Source organism: Bactrocera tryoni, chromosome 4, assembly GCF_016617805.1.
Source record: "Bactrocera tryoni isolate S06 chromosome 4, CSIRO_BtryS06_freeze2, whole genome shotgun sequence".
NCBI classification, from domain to species: Eukaryota; Metazoa; Arthropoda; class Insecta; order Diptera; family Tephritidae; genus Bactrocera; species Bactrocera tryoni.
This window is the reverse complement of record NC_052502.1, coordinates 58,055,379-58,076,865: the sequence shown is the minus strand read 5'-3', so window position 1 is coordinate 58,076,865 and position 21,487 is coordinate 58,055,379. Positions and strand designations below refer to the sequence as shown.

Here is a 21,487-nt window from a genome sequence, read left to right as displayed (position 1 = left end):
ATTTTAGTAAAAATAGTTCACGAGGTAGGATGCTGCGAGAATGCAAGCTTTTAGTGTGGGATGAAAGTTCAATGTCTCACAAGAAGGCTATAGAAGCTTTAAACCGGACTCTCCAGGACTTGCTAGATAGTAAAGATATAATGGGAGGCATGGTAGTTTTCTTGGCTGGTGATTTCCGTCAAACCCTCCCAGTGATTCAGAGGGGGCTTATGGTCGACAGTTGAAAAACTCCACCTGAAAACGAATATGAGAGTGCATCTTCATAATGACGTGGATTCAGGACTTTACGCAGAAATGTTGTTGAAAATTGGTGATGTTTGTTTAGATGTTGACGCTGTAGGCTACATATTACTGTCAAGAGAATTTTGTTATTTAGTAGGAAGTGATGTGGATCTCATTACTAATGTTTTTCCGGAATTGCAACAAAATTTGTGTAGTGATCAGTGGTTGTGTGCAAGAGCAATATTAGCACCAAGAAATGAAATTGTTAATGGGATCAACACTGACATTTTAAACGAGGTTCAAGGAGAAATGAAGGAATATTAGTTAATGGATACAAGTACTTCATATCCTGGGGAGTTTTTAAATTCACTTGAACCATCGGGTGTACCGTCACATAAATTTCAATTGAAACTAAATGTACCAGTAATGCTTATGCGGAATCTAGGTGCTCCTCGGGTATGTAATGGAACAAAGCTTCAAATAAAAAAACTGAGACAGAACATACTTGGTGCTGCTATTTTAACAGGTGTCGGTAAGGGAAATAGTGTTATAATACCTCGAATACCAATTATTATTAACCTTAATCAAGGCACAAGGACAAACATTACAGGTAGCAGAAGTGCATTTAGAAAACCCATGCTTCCCTCATGGTCAACTTTATGTAGCCTGTTCACGTGTATCTAATGCCCGGAATTTACACTTATTTGCACCCGACGGGAAAACTTATAACATTGTCTACAAAAATATCCTAGATTAATAATACCTTGTATTTTATTTTTTCAAATTGTTAGAATTCAGAATTATTTATTTTTGTCATTCATTGTCTGTAGTAATTTTAAAAATTGTTGATCTCAGCCAAGCAATAAAATTTAGTTATCATATTGACTCATTTCTATTATTATACCCTTACCCTTTATCTCTCATACTTATTTAATGGCTCCACTGCGGGCGAAACCGCGGGTAAAAAGCTAGTATCTAATAAATAATTTTTTTTGCACATCCGACTAACTTTTTACTGCATGGCAAATAGTATATATTGTATAAGTTAAATGAATGCACACATTTTTTTTTTTTTTGAGTCGCACATTATTCTGGCTTATTAGCCAATCTGCTGTTTTATTTATTATATTTATTACTTCATATTAATTGCCTATGTATCTAAATGACACGATCTCCTATGCTAAATCATTATATGTATATTAGTTACTTATGCTTCGAATGTTTTTTGTATAAATGTTGCGAGTGATTATCTTATTCCTCTTATATATGTATGTATATGAGTATGTATTCTCTCCAGTTAATAAGCGATTAGCTTGTCAACTCAATTATGATTGCGCAGACAGATTCCATTTACATCCGCCACGAAGCCGTCGGGGCAAAGAGCATTATCGTGCTCAGAAATTTCATTCTCTGCGTCATCAACTGCACTCACAGCAGCCAAAGTTTCGGTCACAACTTCAGCAACAACAGTTTTCGCGGTTGTGGTCGGTAAATCTGGCGTTTTATCGTCTGCCGTAGAGGTGAGTAGAGGGTTTGTTGTTGATGACTGTTCATGACGCGTCGGCTTTAGACCACCGCTGCCGTTACCTACACCAATCAAACGATCAACAAAACTGCCCAGACCGCGTATGACTCCTTCGCCAAACCGTTTGGCGGTCTCTTCCAGTCGCTTGGCTTCCTTTTCCAATTCGACAACCCAAGGCTTAGCCTTCTCCAGTGTATCCTGTACAGTCTGCAAAAATTGTGTGACCTGACTTTGGCCGTGGTGACTGCCATTAGTGGAATCGTTGCTGGAATCAGTTAAGTTTAGCACAGCGGCGTCCACCTCCGTGCCATCACCTGCTTTACGCTGCAGTTCGTTGACATTTCCGCCTTGTGTATTGTTTAATGATGATTCATCGATACAAATTACAGCGGCAGTTGTCAGTGCGACAACGCAACCGAATAGTGTAAGAGCGCGCAATACGGAAGTTTCAAGAAATCTCATTTCTTCTGGAACACGAAAACCACCACGTTAATATTGCAAAAGATGGTTGTGTTGATAACTACTGTATATATATATATTAGTATGAAGGTAGATGCGTTTAAGCGTTACCGTAGCGCGATACCCGTAGCGTTTGAAGTACAAATCTTTACTAAAACTTGTTTTGAAGCCAATGCAATTGGTTGCCCAAGTTTTCTTAAGATACGCGATCAACGTGTGTGCCTAGTTGAATTATGTATATATGTATATAATTAGTGCATAGGTAATGCGCCACACGACTTGCTCAGTGGGTTGCACGCTTTCTGTTCGCCGCAGACACTGCCTCTACTCTTTTGACAGAGTGACTTTTGTCGGGTGACAATTTATTTTGTTTATTTTTTATTTACCTTTGGTAAAAGCTGCACTACTTCTTTCGGTTCTTTCGTTTCTTTCGTTTCTTGCGTTTCTTTCGTTTTCTAGCGCATTTCTTACAAGTCGTCACCTCTTCGTTTACACGTACAACTATGTTTCACTGGGAAGGGCATCGCTAGAGCACACCTTTGGCATTTGGTCTTATAATTGCTTCGAATCTGGCCTTTGTATATAAGTAAAGCTAATAAGGAAACCTGTTCGTCAAATAAGCGGTCGTTTTTTTTCATTAAAGTGTGTCTTGTTTATATATATTTGCTTAAGCCCTAAGTTGTTATGTGAGTTTTTGTTTTGTCTTTCTTCTTCTTAAGACTTTTTGTGCTTTCATTTTAATGTTCTTGACACATATTCGTTGCAGTTCTATTTCAGCTCTTACAATTTATGAAAATGTTGGGACAGCTACCAACCAGCTAACAGCGTGGAATAAGTATTCAATATTTTTATAATCTCGAAAAATGATAAGAAATTTCACCGATTCTTACTTTAACTTTAGTCGCATATTTTGTGGAAAAGAATTTCGAAATAAATTTGAATGAATATATCAGCACCTAAAATGCAAAGCAGCGTATCATAAAAAAAAAATCGAAAATCGCGGACAGATATGTATAATAACCAATATATAACCATTTTGTAACGAAAACTCAATTGTTGATTCAATATGGGTGTTTGATAACCACTATATAACTATTTTGTAACTAAAACTCAAATTTCGGTTCAATATAACTGGTTTCCTTCGCCTGTAATCTTATGAAAAGTGATGTTACGTTGTTTTGCATTTTAGGTGACGATATGTAAGTATATACATTTCAACTGAATCCAATAGTTCAAAGCAAAATAATGTATGAAAATGAATAATTTATTATATATTTATATAAATATTCATTTGGTATCTTCATCAATAAATAAAACATTATTGATATAAGAAAAATGGTTTGATGATTTATGTCAAATTTCATACATACCCGTATAAGCACTGAAAACGATGAACCCAGTGGAACGCAAAAATGAAATTTATCAAGACAGGTGAAATTCCAATGATATGAAAAGAAAGTTATGGGACATATCGTCCAGGATATTTGGAAATGCAAAAGCTTTGAAGCAAGTGTTGCCCGACGCATTCTCACTGTCACATATCAAAAACGATAGCAAAATTGCATGTACTGGAATTAAAAATATATTAAATAATTTTATAATTTCCTTGATTTTTTATTTTTTTGATCTGGACACCAAGAACTTTGATATGTCAGCTTGTGATCTGTGGCATGCTCGAAGTATAACGCTTATGAAGATATAATCACTTAGGCTGAGTCCAATTCCTTATGAAATACCTCATACAAAGAATTATATGTGCATCATGTATTTTCTGTATTAAAAAAGTACAAAAGCTGATATCGAAATTTTGGGTACGTAGTTTTATTTGCAGATAAAGTTTACGAAATAAAAACATGAAGTGGTAGGTAACAAATTTCAAATATATGAAATAAGGAGCCTAAATGAAAAATAATCTTCTTACTAAATGTTTATAAGTGCATATTTGATATTTCTTTTTTTTATTATTATTAATGATTATGTATATAGGGTATCAATAGACAATATTGCTACCATAACTCAGTATTACGGAATTAAGTTGGGATGGCATGGAATCCACTAAGGACTTAAGGTGGGCTAGATCATTCTTGGCCTTTTGCCTTTTTAAGCTTCCTTGCTGTCTCAAACTGTTCTTAATCAGATACAGGTCCGGACCTATGGCTTACCAGTCCAATACTGATATTTTTCGCACTATACAGAAGCATCTGGTGACCTGACCAGCATGTATTGATGCATTGTCCTGCTGAAAAGTTCACTCGTCGCCATACAAATTGCCATCAAACTCTATTAACTTACTTCCCAAGAGACCCACATACAAACAGTTGAGCATTCATTCATTTGGGTAGAGATATAGCATATAGGTTTCCCCTATAGCAAAACGCAGCTCATACCATCACATTGCTGCCGCCAACCCTCGCTTTAAAGACGATCGCCGATCCTAGCGCATATATCTCTAATATCTTTTGAACCACAGGACCACCTAGATTGAATTTCTTCTATTTTTCTTCGCACCAAATACAGTACTTATTTGAAAACTCAATCTGAGCCAACAGTGTCACTGCGAAAGCTAGGGTTAAGGCACCATGGAGGTATACTATAGTAACGGATTTTATCGGTTATTTGCACTATTCGACTGTTGGTTATTTGGAGAGCTTTAATTTGTCCGCTACTTATTAAAGCAACCACAGCAAGTCGTTGTATTTGCTGTTTGCATCGCAAATCGATGTTGGTATTTCGCCCAGTTATATTTACCCCAATTTTTTAGGTAATCCGTTCCGGTTCCGGTGCCGGTTTACTCGCACCGCTATCATGCATTTCTTCTTCATGGTCTGTCAAACTTGTTCCATGAGGCACATTTTGAAAGGAACGATGCAATAAATGAAATTTTGGTCAAATCACAACAACAACATATCACCAAATAATTGCTCGATTTCAGAAGCGGTTTAAGTTTTTATATATGGCGAAGAAACAACAAAACTAATTATGCACATACAATTCTTTATATGAGGTAGTATCGAAAAGTTGGATACAACTTTGTAGCTCATCCGTTATTTGCGCTTAACACTTCATTGCTGGCAGAATAACTGAAACCTTACATGTGAAATATAGATGTACACATTTGAAGAACTGAAGGATAACAACTTTTGAGCTTGATAATTTTGTAAGAAACCCTGAATAGGGGATATTAAGTTACCATGATATTTGTAACATCCAAAATGTAAAGTCGGACACTCTATAAAGTATATATTGAAATGATCGGCGTGATTATATTAAAACTGAATGATCGGAAACAAGTAAAGAAAGCTTTTTCATTTGACGAGATATCTTCAACAAATTTGGAATGGACTAATAACTAAGGCAATGCTATAATCTCCGAAGAAATTATTTAGATCGGATCACAATAGTAGATTTCTACAAGCATAACTTAACGTTTTCTGTTTTTTTTTTTATTATTACACTTGCCACATTTAGCTCTTTAAAATAATTTTGCCGTTTTAATGCTCTCTGATTTTTTTTTCTTTATTTGGTTTGAGTATGTTATACACGTTGTTTACGCTGATAACATTGCCTGTTCTCAGTATACCAAAATGAAATACATACTAAACATACAGATCTTACACTAGACATATGTATATACAAACATATATTTTTAAGCAATATTAACTTCACTAACAATAATCTAACATCTGATACTAAAAATCTCCAGCATTATAGGCAAATGTTGGCAAATATTTCTGTGACTCAGAATACTTATTAAACATATGTATTTGTTGCAGTTTTATGGAACTTCTTTAAACTACATATATTTTAAACTACAAACATGTATTTTGGTAATGCTCTAAATTTTATAATTCTTTGGGATTAATCATCACTGCCTTAGAGTCAATAATATGCTTATGTTCTCACTTCTCACTTTCTCAATTTACTGCAGTTGCCCAAAGCGTCCAAAATATGCCCATGGCCGCATTGTTGCTCAGCTTTGAGTATATCCGGATTAATCAGTTCCACATTAAGTAGCTTATGGGCTGTAAGTTCCTCCGAAGAATCCTTTGAGAATTTATCCTTAATATCGCCAAGTTTATCTTTTATATCTGAACCCAGATCCTTGGCCTTCTCGCCAAACTTTTTGGCGCCCTCCTTTAGCTCGGTACCAATTTTCTTTGCCTGCTCAGAAACCTTTTCGGCGCCCTTTTTAATTTGGCAACCGACATTTTTGAAGAAATCGCGCACCTGATGCTCAGAGCTTTCCTCAGCGCTGCTCACTTTCGGTCCAATAATCGGTAAATCCGATAGCGAGGGTATGATTTTCTCATTGCAATCGAGTAAATCGCCCTGTACCGAGGTAGCGCAGAGGCATAACAATGCTGCTGCAAACACGTAAATTAGATTTCTCATTTCAGTTTTGTTTAATGTTTTGTTCTTTCAATTTTCAATTATGCACACTTTCACTATCTTTCGATTCTTTCGTGTTTTGCCCAACAATAGAAGGCGTTGCGCTCGCTTTTACGATCCACCAGCGGGTACGCAATAACTGTGACTGATTCTGCCTTCAGGCGACTACTACGGTTTTTATTTAATTGACAATTTTCGAAAGAATTTATTTAATCAAACAATTACGCGAAAACAGCGCTGCGTCATGAGTAGATCGTATGAATGTAGCTGCTTACACACACACATCTACTTACATATTTACGAACGCTTAAGTAGACACCCGTTTTTGCGGTAATTTTATATCTCTCGTCTCAGTTTATGTGCTCTTATGCTGATTATTGTTTGATTTATGTGTGTATTTCGCATGAACGCTATCAAGAAAAACAAGTAATGAGGGTATCCACAAACGGTAGAAGACGAAGGCGCGTATGTGTGTATAGATATGTATGTATGCCCTTATTTGAGATATTTATACTCCTTGTTTAGAACACAGAGCTTGACATTTGCGGAATGCGATTTGTTGCTGCTAATCAATTGGGCGCAAGTTCAGCCGTAATAGTTAATGAATGCTGTAACTTGTTTTATATTAAGTAATGGAGCTTAAACCTAGCCATTTGCACATATTTATATATGTATGTATGTATGTGGGTATGTAATTTCGTATTAAGGCTTTCATCAATTAAATTGGAGTGAGTAATGTTATTATGCGGAACATCTTATTAATAAACGTTCTGATAGTTTTGTAGATATATATGTACATATGTATGTATGTACATACAAGCATACATATATATGATAATCGTATGTATATGACATATGTACATATATGTGTACAAGTAAATATATGAGGATGGGTTGTTGATATAATGGTACTTTCGTTAGGTCTGCCTTGAATTGGAATAGCTGAAGATGTTGATGTTATAGTATACTAATAAGGGCATTATAATTTTCTTTGACTCTACAGCAAACGTGTAAAACTCCATTCAGCGAATTTTGTCTTCAAAATACACCAACTCGACGAAACATATGTACATAAATGCACGCTCTATAATAGCATCTACGAGGATCTATTGAAAGCCCCTTTATTAATGAAACAACTAACTTGGGAAATGTTAGTTTGAGTGCACATTCCATACATACTAACACAGGCAATTAAAATAACAATAATATTTATGTATGTTTTTTTTATACTCTCGCAATGTGTCGAATAGAGCGTAGTAATGACTTATGTTAACGGTTGTTTCGTACACTTTAAAATAGCAAGCATATCAAATGAATTCGAATGAATTTGGAAGAACTTGGCGAATATTTCCCCTTGGCCATAAAAATACACTTTATGTACTTAAGAATAAATATGAAAATCAACACTTTTCCGGTTGAATATCTATTGCATATAAGTTTCCTCAAGAAAATGGAGTAATTCTTAATATATTATAGCATTCGACGAATAATGGATGAACTTGGTATAAAGCTTCTACTAAATACCACCGGAGACACACATACATATGTATGTATATGGACCGATTAATCATTTTAATAGAAATGATTAATCTTAAAAAAAATCGATGAGAATTTTTTGAATTAGATTGTTTGAACATTTTGGCTTAACAATAAAACTGACTGATAAAAGTCAATATACTTTCTTAGAGCCCGTACTCGCTATACATTGTGACAAAAAAGTACCCGGAAATTATAAATAAGAGGCAAAATATTTAATTATTCATCACTATTCAATATGCCGCCTTCAAAGTAATCCCCACCTGATGTAATTCAATGCGTTTTTACGACGGATATTCTCATGCAAACGCCTCAATACGACCAATAATTTCTTAAAGACCGTCTGTCTGAATATCAAACAAAATCAATTTGAGAGGTTTTTGCGTGGTTTTTTGGTTTCGGCTGGTTTTTTCCTTTCATTGCGGTGATTGTTGATTTGCATTTCAAACTCATTAACCCATGTTCCCTACGAAGTTACAATGCTCTCCATGAATGTGGGATCGGAATTCGCACGCTCAAGTATGTCCAAAGATACCTGTTAACGGTACTATTCGAAAAAAAATTAGCTTTATCGGGAAGAGTTGAACAAGAACCCGTTTAATATCCAAAATATTCACCAAAATCATTCGAACGAACTCGTGAGAGATGTCGAGCTCTCTTGTCACCATTCTAACACTTGCCTGACGATTTTCAAGCACCACATACTTCACTTGTTTAATATTTTCATCAGTTGAAGAGATCGAAGCAGTGGCGCAGCTACAACTTCGGGCGCCAGGGGCCAAGGATGTTCTGCCGCCCCCCTTTATCTACCTACCTACAAGCTTCATGAGGTGGTTCGAACAAAAGTGAATTTTTACAAAATATCTTCGATATTAAGTACATATATAAAATTTAAGAACTAGAAGCCATGCAAATTCTGAAGTTCCGAAATTCTCACAATACGGTTTTTGAGGAAATTGATAGTAAATTTACAAGACATCTTATTAAAAGACAAAGAAAAAACCCATTTTCGCCCTATATCTTGTACACTTTTGACACAATTTTCAGAAATTTTTGCCCGAATTGGAGTTTTTAAATATCATTTTTGAAAATTTGGAGAAATAAAAGTATTTGTTACATTCAAAGCATAGGGTAACTGTGAAAGTGACACGTCGCTAGACAAAGCTAGAAAAGTGCATCTTTAAATTCTATCACTACTTTTAAGAAAGATATAAACCAAAAGATATAAGGCAAATTCAAAAACTGAATAGTATTCGAGTAAAAATTAATATTTTTCATTGTTATTCAGATTATTTCATTGTGAGTGTACAACTCTTTATCTTTTATAATAAATTTTGTAAAAAAAATTGTTGAAGTTTTTTTCTGGACATTAAAAAACAGCGAAGATCGTTTTGCGACGGCCCCCCTCGCACCCCCTAGCTACGCCACTGGGTCGAAGGTCGTCCAGAATGAATCAAATCTTCAACGATCTCTCGACCATCCTTGAAAGCTTTTTACCTCTTGTAGGCTTATGTTTTTGATAAAACTGAATCACCGTAAGCTTTTTCCAGTATTCACAACGCTTCCGCACACGAAATTTGGTTAGAAATACAAAATCGCAACTCTCTACTGAGGTGTACCGACTTAAGCAGCGGCTGTAAAAAAACTGGTAGACAGATCGCGCTCAGACTTGACATAGTAATTAAGAACATCCTGCCAACTTAGCAAAATAAATTTTTTTGAAATATCATTTACCCGGGAAATTTAATTACAATTTCTGGGTGCTTTTCAGTTACAATGTGTAACATATCAATTTTAATACCAAATATATCAGTCGTAACTGATTTCTGTTAATATGAATGTCGGTCAGTAAGTAAATATTTTAACAAAATTTGATATGGTAAATTTTCTTCTTTTTCAAAATAGGTTTTCGTTTTGACAAATTAGTCTTCAGTCTCCTTGTCGAAGTCTATAGTAACATATGCACGTATGTACATCTGTATATTGGACACCTTAGTTTACCTTACATACTCTTGAACACACAGAAGTAATTATTTGCTTACTATATATGTATATAGGAATTTTTAATACCAACAAAGGTTGAGCGAACAATATACATATATAATGAGGCAAGACTCCCATTGTAAGTGAGAGATGGAAACGGAGACGGATATAGTATGCAGTTGCAAGAACTCGGTGAATAGTACAATTCGTTTTTGTGTTGGATGAGTAAATTGCTGAGGTAATAAACGAATTATTAGTGATTGACATCGAGTTGGTTAAAGGGTTACATGGATCCACGGGTTTCAAAAAATCGAGTTTTTTATTGCCTTATTAAATTCTACAACACCCCTAGAATTTGTCCTACATTTCCTATCCTGGTAATAGTTTCGGAGATGAAGCCTTAAGAACTTGTACGCTCGAGGCTAAGTGTGCTGTCTTTCAATGCGTTTTTCTCGAAACTGTGTTTTTGAAGTCGGTTGGCAAGATTATTTTTCTCCAAAAATTTCACAATTTCTTTGTTAATAGTGTATGTTTGTAACAATAAAAAAAAAAAAAATATTTCGAAATCGAAAATCGAATAAAATATTTAATTTTTTTAATGAGAAAAAAATTGTTGATACATGCTGTTTTTTGCCTGAGGAAACCCGGGTTACAATTGTACAATCAAAGAAAAATCTTTACTTTTATGTAACAGTCCGGCGTTCAAAGAAGAAATATTTGGTATTACATGATTTAATTTATTGAGAAAATTGAGAAAAATATAAAAGAGCATATAAACCTTTCATATACATTTTGTTTTCATTTTAGTCAGCATAGAATATATGGAGAAATAATTTATACCTTTCCTACAGGGATGCTTCGGCACAGTGCAGGCTAAAATTAGGCAACCATTCGCATTATTCTACAACAGTAAATGAAACATAGTCTACTTTTAGGATGAATTTTTGCAAATTTTATCTGTACATCAATGCTGATTTTAACTAAAATATACGAGTATAATGCAATCAAAGAAAACGAATGGTAATAAATTTTCATTTGTAAATCGATGGAGCTTTCGAATATTCGAGCCTAGGTAACTATTTTTGCTAAGAAAGCGATGATGCCACCATCAAAACAATTCACTATCGTGTATTATTAAAACATTATATAAAGTTAATGTTATATAAATAGTTTACGTAAGGGCAAGAAATTAACTTTATTATAAAAATGAGTCAGGGTCGTAAGTCAGCAATCGCGCAGCGAATATAATCTTCCAGGCGTTAACCGTTTCGGGCTTTGTTTGTTAACGTACTTATTTAACCAAAAGTGAACTCCATTGCTGAACCAATTTTTCTTTTGAAAATCTGTATATTGGACGTTTTGCTAGCATTGTTCCGGAATGAGCCAGTTCATTATATTATAAAATGGAGAACCGAACTGAATTATAAATCAAGTAACATCTGTCAAAAAGACCATTTCTTTTGAATGTTTACGCTAAGTTAATGGTAATCAAAAATACATAACAACAACTTGTTATAATTCTGTAAACAATATGCTGAACAACTATTTCTGACATTTAAGGATTAATGGAGGAAAGCAGTATATGACTATAAAATTTTGAAAGCACCATAATTTTTGAGTTTTAGATAAGAAAAATCCATATATTATTACGACTATCTCTAACACATCATTTTTGAACTACTAGATGTTCATACATTTCTTAACCGTTGCCCTACTGATTTCGGTTTTTGTTTAGCAAAATGAATATACTCCTAGGAGCAAAAATAGTAAGACTTTTTTAATAATTGCAAAATTCTGAATTTATTCTTCAAAATCTATGTCGTCCCCTCAAAGAAAACCTCTTGGTCGCAATACATTTATGCCGACCTTTTTTCTAATTCTCGAAACAGTCGCTAAAGTCAATTTCCGGAATGGCCTTCAATGCGCCAATCGTATTTTCACTATTCTTAGTCCCAAATGATCTTTCAAAATCGTTTTTACTGATCCTTCCGATATTCCAATGATGACAGTAAGATCTCTGACCGTTAATCGTCGATTCTCAAGCACCAATTCCTCTGTATTATTGACGTGTTGATCATCAGTTGATGTTGATGGCGGTCCTGGACGTGATTCGTCGTCAATGAGATCTCGACCCTCTTTAAATAATTTGTACCAATCAAAAGCACTTGCTCGTGACCAACAATTATCACCGAAGACATTTTCCAACATTCTGAACGTTTCGGCACCAGCAATTTGATTCTGCATTCAAACATTAATGGAACTTCTTTTTTGATTAATTGCCAATAAACTTTAAATACTTTAGAAAGACAAAGGTATATTAAAGAGCAATGATTATTTTGATGTGACATTTGGCACAGATATTGCCACTGATACTGAAAATTTATTTGACGAATCGATTTTCGCGCGAAATTTAAATTAATAAGTTTTTTATTTTTTGTCAACAATAGTAAATGAATCAGTAATACCTTTTAAAATAATAGGTAACTTAGATTAAGAGTGGGTCATAATATAAATTGGTGCAAATAGTTGGAGAATTGGTCCACAAATTGCCGCAGCTAGCAAATGTTTAAATAGAACAAATAAAGTACATAAACGTAAGGCTCTCGAGCTTCGCAATTTAACTTTTTCAATTCGAGTCGGATATCGTAAATTTCTATCGTATAAGTCAAAATGTATGAATGATTTTTGCTAAAACACCTCTATATGTATAAGAAATCGTAGAAGTGAACATATGTATGTATGTATCCCACGTAAATTTATGTTATATAAATACAAATTTATTGTTTTAGATATAGAGATAAATCAATTCCAATTTGTGGAAAAGCATCAAAATATCAATTTTAACTGAAAAGCAAATTCAAATAAATTATGTTTCGAATAATTGTTTTTATGAGTTAACTCAAAAACAAAGCAGAAACTATAATATGTACAAATAAACATTTATTTGTATTAAATGCCGCCCACCACAAAAATTCGCCGCTCGCAGAAACATGCGCCAGCAAAAAGGCGTTGTGACTTTCTGAAATCTGAATGAGTGAAAGCGGTTTTGCAGAAATCGAGAACTTGTTTTCGAAATTTGAGCGTGACGGTGCGTTAAGTTTTGCGTCCGAGTGTGTATTTACTAATTTAATATTTTGTGTTTGACTTTGTTTTTGCAAATGGAAAATTGGCAGGAAAATCGCTCACGTTAGCCGTATTCGCAGACGCTCGTGGCAGTGTGAAATTCTCCGCTGGGCACAGCTGTTCGGTAAATTTGAGTTGAAAATTGCGGAAATTCGATTATTGAAAAACGTCACATAGACCATCACGACAGCGACGGGACGTTCAATTGAATTTTGTGTTTGCTATTGTGATTGTTGGCAGACGTCAGCCTGTTGCTGTGCTTATAAAAAATATACATATTTTTTAAGTATGTGGTATATGTTAATTTGTAGAGATGTACATAATATAAAATGTAGTATACTATATATGCTTTTTGTTGACATGCATACATATATATATACTGATTGCATACGTTCTTGTATATCAAGCAGCGTCAAATTTTTTTTATTAATTTATAGCTGGTGGAGTGTATGGTAAATAGCCTGCAAATAATGTATGCGTATATTATTAAAATACTACTTTAATCACATAAAATTTGTATTTATAATGTTATACATATACATATATGGCTATATAAAAGTTCTGAAGAATCTGACTAAGCAGTAAAGTGTATATTTAAGTAAATAAAAACAAATAAATTTCAGCCGCAAAATAATATTTTAAAATGTGATCTAAATACTAAAATATTTAAATGTTTTATGAAGAGAACAAACCTGCGAACTAATTGTGCGAAAAGGCACAAACAAAAATCTATTTAAATACCTGTTCTTAGAATCACTGAAAACAAAGTGGTTCTATGCCTACAAAGTCAATTGAAACAATATAAATGCAATTAATATAATGACAATAACCACAACAAGTGATTCTGACCCACTTATGAGACGTTGTTATATACATAGTATATACGTTCATACATACATATGCTCAGAATATGCACATCAATAGTGCAATCGTGCGGGCAACATTTCAATTGATTGTCGTTGATATGTTAGTATTTGTCGATGCTGATATCGCACAGTGGGCGCTAAAAGAAATACACGAATACTAAGAAACAAACGTCAACGTCGGCTGCTCCGAAGCTATAATACTCTAGCTTAAAAGGGTATACAAATTTTTTACCTTGATTTCAGTTTATGTGACAGCTAAATATATTATAAAGCGCTTCAATCTAACAATATATTATAAGATTGGACAATAATATGTGCCAAACTTCGTTAAGATATCTTGTCAAATGAGAAAGTTGTCCATACAATTCCATAGAGGGACTTGAATTTGATCAAGCACTTTGTATGGTTGCTATATTTTATAGTGTTCGATATCGAGATTCCATCAAATGCGCAATTATTGGTGAGGAAAGGCCGGGTATAGTATATAATTCCAGATCGATATTTTAAAAACTAATGAACTAGTTCGCTTATATACATTACATATATTTGATAAATGATATAGTTGATCATTTATATATGTACATATGTATATATACTGATCAAATTGAAAGGTGAATTTTGTCCATTACGTCTCCTTCAAAGTAATCCCCTCCCGCTGCGACACACTTATGCTAAAGAATTTTCCAGTCTTAATACCACTTGGAAAAATCCTACATCGTGATGGCCATCAGGGCCTTCTTCGATTCAGCTTTTATATCTTCAATTGAGTCAAAATGGTGTCCTGGGAGTGGTCATGTGAATTTGCTGAATAGCCAGAAGTTAGCCGAAGGTAAATCAGGTGAATGCGGTGGTTGCGGAACGATGATGCATTATCGCACTTATTTGTTCAATAAATTCAGACATAGTAAAAATCGAAGAATTCACTTTAAGAGCCTCACAAAACGAAGCGAATTTCAAATACCAATTAATATTTGACGTGAAATATAGCATACATGTCACTAATAGTACTAAAACTTACAGAAAAACAAGAAGAAACGATAACCTCGGCTGCACCGAAGCTAATATACCCTTCACAGGTGCATTTCTTTTAGTAACAATGTGTTCAGTTTGTATGGAAGCTATATGCTTTAGGAATCCGATGTGAACAATTTCTTCGGAAATTATATTATTACCTTAAGTTTAGCGGGAGAGTTTAGCGGGGAATTAGGTTTAGTTTTAGTGTGAATGGTATGTGTATGTGATGCGTGTATGGAATCCAACAACTGGTCACTAGTCCAAAGCATTATGGATGCTCAACTCGAAGTAGCTCCGACTATTAAGTCTGACCGGGGACTTAAAGAAAAGAACACTTTGTCAGTTGAAGGTGGAGTTGTATTGCAACCGAATGCTGACCCCAAAGTATTGCAGAGGTTTTAGATGAGCCTCGAACCCTACCAAGGCGGTTAGAGTGTCCATTTCATACTGTCAATTGGTACTGAATTGAATGCCAGACATTAGCATTTTCAGGGCGCTGATCAATATGTTGATTTCATCCGCTGTGTTTTTGAGCGCCGTGTGGTAAGGCTGTCGTCAGCAGGTTCCTACGTTAAACTCACCGGAAGTTGTATGTTTGTTTGAATTAAATAGACTCCGAAACTACTAAACGGATTTGAGAAATTATTTTATGTACATAAACCAAAAGCGTCCTCGTTAATACGACCCGTTGTATCTAATTACAGTTTTATATCTTAAATTGCGATTCAGTTTTCAATTAAAAGCGATTTGTGGGCATGGCAGTGATTGCATTACGTCCATCAAAAGTTCTCATAATTCCAAAAAAAAAGAAAACAGAAACAAAAAATTATAGCATTTAATAAAACTGTTTAATGCCAGGCACTGATTTCAACTCGACAACCTTGTCGTCGTTTGTTTTTTACAAGGTCGTAACGCCTAAAGATAACGAGCAAAGAAATGGCGAATCGATGATGGCTAATATTTCTTACCGCACAGTCAACAAGAAAGTGTGGGGTGTGAATTCCACTAGGAAGGTTTTAAATTTTACAAGAGGAAAAGTGTAAAATTAGGCGAATTTAATCCTGATAAAGATTAATGTTTCAGATATGTAACCTGATAACTTGTGCGCTCGAGCCTAGCTAACTAAGTGCGCCGTCTTTAAGCGCGTTTTTATCGAAATTGTGTTTTTGAAGTCGGTTGACTTTCAATTTTTTCGATTGATTACCGGAAATGGTTTTCATATTTCAACGATTTTTTGAGCGACTAAATTTTTAATTTAATAACCACGTAACATGTCCCACAGTGTGCCACTGGCGTCGCAGTCGATTGAAAATAATTTCGAGAACGGCGCACGCATTCTATAAATATACACTAAGTAATGCGGGGCATTGTGCGGGTGAAGTCTACGTTTGGTGCGACAAGAGCCAAAGCTTTGCCGTTAAGATAAATAATATTTGAGAATAAAACGTGAGTGTAGCTGGCGGTCACAAGAAATACATACATATGTGTTTGCATTTATACTCATGCATAAATATTGAAGAGGTTAAGCGATTTTTTCTGATTATCACATTAGTTACGGTGAACATAATGAGCGATTACACTCTATATGCAAGACTTTATTACAAATCAATGCAAAATACTATTGATATTATACAACAACAACATTTCATTAAAGTACAACAAGCTGAATTATATACAACAACAGCAACCACAAGAGCAGCTGATCAAGTGCAAACGCACAAAATATTCAGTGCAAAAACAGAAATATTTCACAAATGAGGTGTATACTTTCGAAATTCCGTATATAAATACTTTGATACGAATATTTCTCATAAGCATATATGTTTGCATGTTGTGTTATATACAAATGCATGTACAAGTATTAAACAATTCGTTTGTTTGTACATTTTTTATTTGGCACTTAGCCAGCGGCTAAATGGTGATCTTCATCTTCATCGCCAGCTTTATCTGCAAAAATATATTTAAATAAATGAAAAATTTTCATGTTGGCGATATTATCGATGTTTTTTTGTATTTTATTTATTTTTTTTTTATATTTTTTGTGTGTTTTTATTTTTTCGCGGCAGTTGGTGTACATAGCATTGGATGCTTCAACGTTAAGGCTGCTGCTGTCACATAAGGAAGAAGCATTGCAAGTGGTGAATAGCGTTAAAGGTAACTAAGCGCATCAGAAAGAAGTATAAATTAAATAAGAAAGAAACATAAATAAATAGAACAGGTGTGTTGCTAGTGCGCCGAATGTCATAGTCTGACAAAGAAATGTATGAAGGCGGTGAGCGACGTGCGCACACGAACAAACGAATATATGAGCACACCTGTCAGCATATATAAATATCATTTGATGAGCGGTGTCGACGAACAGCTGAAAAATTGTGATTTGCTTTGCTCTCCCCACCCGCCAGACCAGAAAGCGCTCCCAGCTTAGGTCACTCATACGTCTCAGCACATGCGAACATAATGTCCGATTTGTTTGTAGATATGCACCAGCTGCGGACCGCTGCAGCATTGCAAAGTACAAATCAACGAAAAAATAGACAGTACAATGACAATAACAGCCACGGCAACGCTTCATATGGCCGGAACAATGAATACACTCGAACACCTGAGTCACAACATTCGACAACGACCACCAATGCCAACACTAATGACGATTATGGTGATGCAGATGTTGACGAGGAGATCGCCAATGTTTTGAGCTTGAAACTGCGCAAACCGAAGCATTGGCGCTGGGAGCTGAGTACATCACGTTCATGTTCCAACATCGCACTGCCACGTATACTGCTCTACGATCATAAAGGTCAATTGTTGGTGGATGTGGACAGCCAAGAGGAGCAGTGCTATAGTCAGCCACAAACGACTACATCTCCGAAGCCGGCTAAAGGCGGAAATAATGCGCAGCCAGCACGCAAACGGGTCAGCAAGGCTGCATCTACCAACTTGGCACAATCGATAAAACAAGCTTTGGATCGACAATTCAGTGGCTTGCATATACAAGAGGCGACACCCTCGCCAGTACCTTCTAACAAGAACAGTGTCGAGACCACGCCATCCACCGAACATACCCCTACATTATCTTCAACTATTGACTATTTCACCAATGAGCTGCCTGATTACAAAATACAGCGACGCGCCAATTCCTTGAAAGGTGTACGTTTCAAAGTTAATGAAATCTCGGATGCAAACTCCGATGTAAATGGCAACGTTAAGAGCGCACAAAAGTCATTCAATCTAGCCGATTTGCCTACGCCGCCTTCTACAACAACCACCCCAACCACACCGAGTAATTCTTCATCGTCTGGTCCACGCGAGAAGCGTCGCTACAGACGTTCGCATAGTTCTGGCCGTTCACCGGCAACGTCTGAGTCGATACTGGAACGTTTTAGTTTCAATAAGGGACGCTTCTCTTCACCTGAATATGCCGAGGAACACGAAGTCTATCACGCACCGCGCTATTTTCTGCGCACAAGCAAGGCAGGCACTCTGGTAGTGCAAGAGGAGAGCTTCAGCCGCTATCGTCGGCGACGTAAGCTGCGCAACTCATCCACGGAAAATATACAGAGCGGTCAAGGAAGTGGCTCGAAGAGCTCACTCAAAATGTCGGACAGCGGCGCTCATGAGCATCTGAACGTAAACGCTGCAGCGCGTATATGCGGTAGCCTGTTGAATGTGACGGAGCTAGGGCCACAGGTGGCACAAAGAAAGGTATTCCCAGTACGTCGGTATCGTAGCGACGGTAATGTGTTGCTACAAAAGCAGCCAATCAGCTCGGATGAGCACGAAGAGCGTGAGCGAGCACATGCGAAAGCGAAAGACTCTGTGATACCGTGGCAGCAGCAACGCAAATATCGCACTGATCGAAGACCGATCAGAAAAGGTGAGCGTGTGTCTCTTTGCGTACACAGCATATTTTATTTTCTACTTGTAAATAATTTAATTTTATTACTGTTGTACATTTTGATTTTGTTTATGTTGTGAAAGAAAACTAATTAAATATTTTACATGCTTAAATACTTTACCATTCACAGAATTGATTATTATTGATCCGGAAAATGTTGTACAGCCTGGCGCTGTTACCACAGGTTCAAGGTGATGGCTGCTATTTGAACGGGGCCAGTTGAGATCGTCTACCTCAACACTCTATACATACATACAAATAGTACATACGAACTGTAGCTTTAAATTGTGAATGTTTATGAATGTTTGAGATTTTTTATTTATTTAAGTAAGAGCAAGCTAAAAATGTAAACATCATTATCTGTTTGTATGTATAAAGAGTAAGCTTTTAAATTGTGATTGAATTAAATGTGAAGAAATCATAAACCAAGTTGTATAGCATTGTGCATAGGAAATATCTGTCTAGCCGTTCATCTCTTCATCTGAGTAAAATAGATACCTGAACACTACTTTAAATTTAATTTAAATAAAAGGTTCGGTTGCAACCGAACTTGGCCCTTCTTTACTTGTTATATTTAGTCTTCTTCTGTTGAAGTACTCATGTGGTTTCACCCCTAGGAAGAACTTTGTGTACCCTCTCATGGTCAATATAAATAAAAATAATATAATTATCATGTCTCCTATACTTCCCCAAAAGCTGTAGAGCAATTTGATATTATCCAAATACAAACTTTCCTTAACTGATTAACAGACTTTTTTCGATCTGCTCCGTTATTCAGTACTTTCCCCTTTTGTGATCATTTAAATATTTGATATTAAGTAGACTTTAGTATTCTTGAGTAATACCAAAAGTGAACGCAATCAGTTCAGACCTTCTCTAGCTCTAATATGCCGTGTATGGTAATTTCGGCTTTTTCACCAGACTTAACACCATTTCTGTTGGTATGAATGAGTGACGCTTCAATGAAATTAAGTAGGTTCCTAAATCACAATATGGCTTTGCACCTAATATGGAAGTAACTTATGAATTTTTAATTTAAACCGCAAATCCCTAATAAAATGGTTTCCGATATTACCACTTCCCAAGTTTGGTAATAAAAATTAACGGCATGAATCATGTTGATCGATTGTTTTTGTCTGATTTTATGTATGAACTTAATAATAACTATATCTAGTGTATCATATTTCCTGGAAATATTAAGGTTTCTGAGTTGACTAATGTATTTGAGGTTAAGCGGATTCATTCGTTACGAAGAGTATTTGTGACGTTATAAATAGTGTTCAAATTAGTAATAATAGTAAAAAGCAAGGAGACTCTGTTATTTTCTACATTATATCGAGTTTCTCATGAAATAAAATATGTTTTTTTAAAAGATTTTTAATTCGCCATACTCTATCATTCATTGCAATTATGACGCATATTTTTGGGGTTTATCAACTTTGTAGTTTTTCTCATATCATATAATTTATTGTTAGATGTTAAATATGTATTGGACAACACTATGTTATTACATGGGCTTACAAAAAGCGGTTTGAAATGTTAACTTACATGCAGATCTCGCAGTTACTAAATATAATAGGTTACAACACCTCTGGAATATTGTACTAAATTTTCAAGTTGACCAGAGTAATAGTTTCGGAGATACAGTTTTGAGAACTTGTGCGCTCGAGGCTAGCTAGGCTAAGTGCGCCGTCTTTAAATCCGTTTTCACGAAACTATGTTTTTGAAGTCGGTTGGCAAGATATCTCGAGAACTACTCCACGGATCGTCATGAAATGCCATACAGGTCTTTGAGATACAATTCTTAAAGACTAGGACGAAGGATACTTTTTTGGTTACAACTATTTGAAAAAAATGTCTCGAAATTTTCGCTACAAATTTTATTTTTTTTTTTTGTTAAAATGTCTGCCAAAAATCCAGTTTTGAGTTTTTTTCGCCCAAGTTCTAAGTGGAGGGTTTAAGGAGTTATCCTGCCAACGAGGGCGCGTATTTTTTCCAAGGGGTCACCGGAAATGGCGTCGCAATGGCCGAGTTAAAAAATTTGTTTGCCAAAAATTTTAGAATTTCTTTGTTATTAGTGTATGTTCGTAGCAATAAAAAATTTGAATAAAACATTTAATTTTTTTTATCAGAAAAAAATTGTTGAAAAAATGCTGTGTTTACCTTAGGAAATCCATGTAACCCCTTAAGTGCGAACAACGGAAGAAAACTTTAGTTAAAGATTAGCTGCTATTTGGAAAGTTGTCTGAGAGTATCAAACTTGATTTAAGTTTTCTAATTGGATGAACTTAGCACAAAATGAAATTCTTCCAATAGTAATTTCCGCTGGTAATAATCCTGATATTGTTACAGCACGAGCAATGCTTGTCTTTGGCAAAGGAGGATTTATTGCAACAAGTGATAGCGGGTCCAATCGAACATTCAGAAAAAGGCGAAACACTGAATATTGTAGTACGGGAACAAGACCTAGTTAAC

The 21,487-nt window shown here is 35.3% G+C and overlaps 3 protein-coding genes across 4 annotated transcripts; 1 reads left to right on the top strand and 2 right to left on the bottom strand.

Moving 5' to 3' along the window:
- Positions 1-1,117: 1,117 nt before the first annotated feature.
- LOC120774724 lies at positions 1,118-5,329 on the bottom strand. Its single transcript, XM_040104475.1, has 2 exons — positions 3,577-5,329; positions 1,118-3,024 (listed from the first exon to the last, which is right to left on the bottom strand). The coding sequence occupies exon 2, from the start codon at positions 2,207-2,209 to the stop codon at positions 1,544-1,546; it is 666 nt and encodes a 221-aa protein (XP_039960409.1). The 5' UTR covers positions 2,210-3,024; positions 3,577-5,329; the 3' UTR covers positions 1,118-1,543.
- Positions 5,330-5,695: 366 nt separating this feature from the next.
- LOC120774725 lies at positions 5,696-6,752 on the bottom strand. Its single transcript, XM_040104476.1, has one exon. The coding sequence runs from the start codon at positions 6,596-6,598 to the stop codon at positions 6,113-6,115; it is 486 nt and encodes a 161-aa protein (XP_039960410.1). The 5' UTR covers positions 6,599-6,752; the 3' UTR covers positions 5,696-6,112.
- Positions 6,753-13,362: 6,610 nt separating this feature from the next.
- LOC120775981 lies at positions 13,363-19,647 on the top strand. 2 transcript variants are annotated; one of them, XM_040106404.1, is made up of 4 exons: positions 13,363-13,523; positions 17,184-17,271; positions 17,331-18,991; positions 19,143-19,647. In XM_040106404.1, exons 3-4 carry the CDS (start codon positions 17,575-17,577, stop codon positions 19,205-19,207), a joined length of 1,482 nt encoding a protein of 493 aa, XP_039962338.1. In that variant the 5' UTR covers positions 13,363-13,523; positions 17,184-17,271; positions 17,331-17,574; the 3' UTR covers positions 19,208-19,647. The 2 variants fall into 2 exon arrangements, with proteins under 2 accessions (XP_039962338.1, XP_039962337.1); XM_040106403.1 differs by having other exon boundaries at positions 17,184-18,991.
- The last annotated feature ends 1,840 nt before the right edge of the window (positions 19,648-21,487 follow it).

What these genes read in the sequence shown, in the direction of transcription:
- LOC120774724 (XM_040104475.1), bottom strand. Translation starts at nt 2,209, where the DNA reads ATGAGATTTCTTGAAACTTCCGTATTGCGCGCTCTTACACTATTCGGT.
- LOC120774725 (XM_040104476.1), bottom strand. Translation starts at nt 6,598, where the DNA reads ATGAGAAATCTAATTTACGTGTTTGCAGCAGCATTGTTATGCCTCTGC.
- LOC120775981 (XM_040106404.1), top strand. Translation starts at nt 17,575, where the DNA reads ATGTCCGATTTGTTTGTAGATATGCACCAGCTGCGGACCGCTGCAGCA. An exon ending in TCGAAGACCGATCAGAAAAG is followed by an intron (nt 18,992 to 19,142) that starts GTGAGCGTGTGT and finishes TACCATTCACAG; the next exon opens with AATTGATTATTATTGATCCG.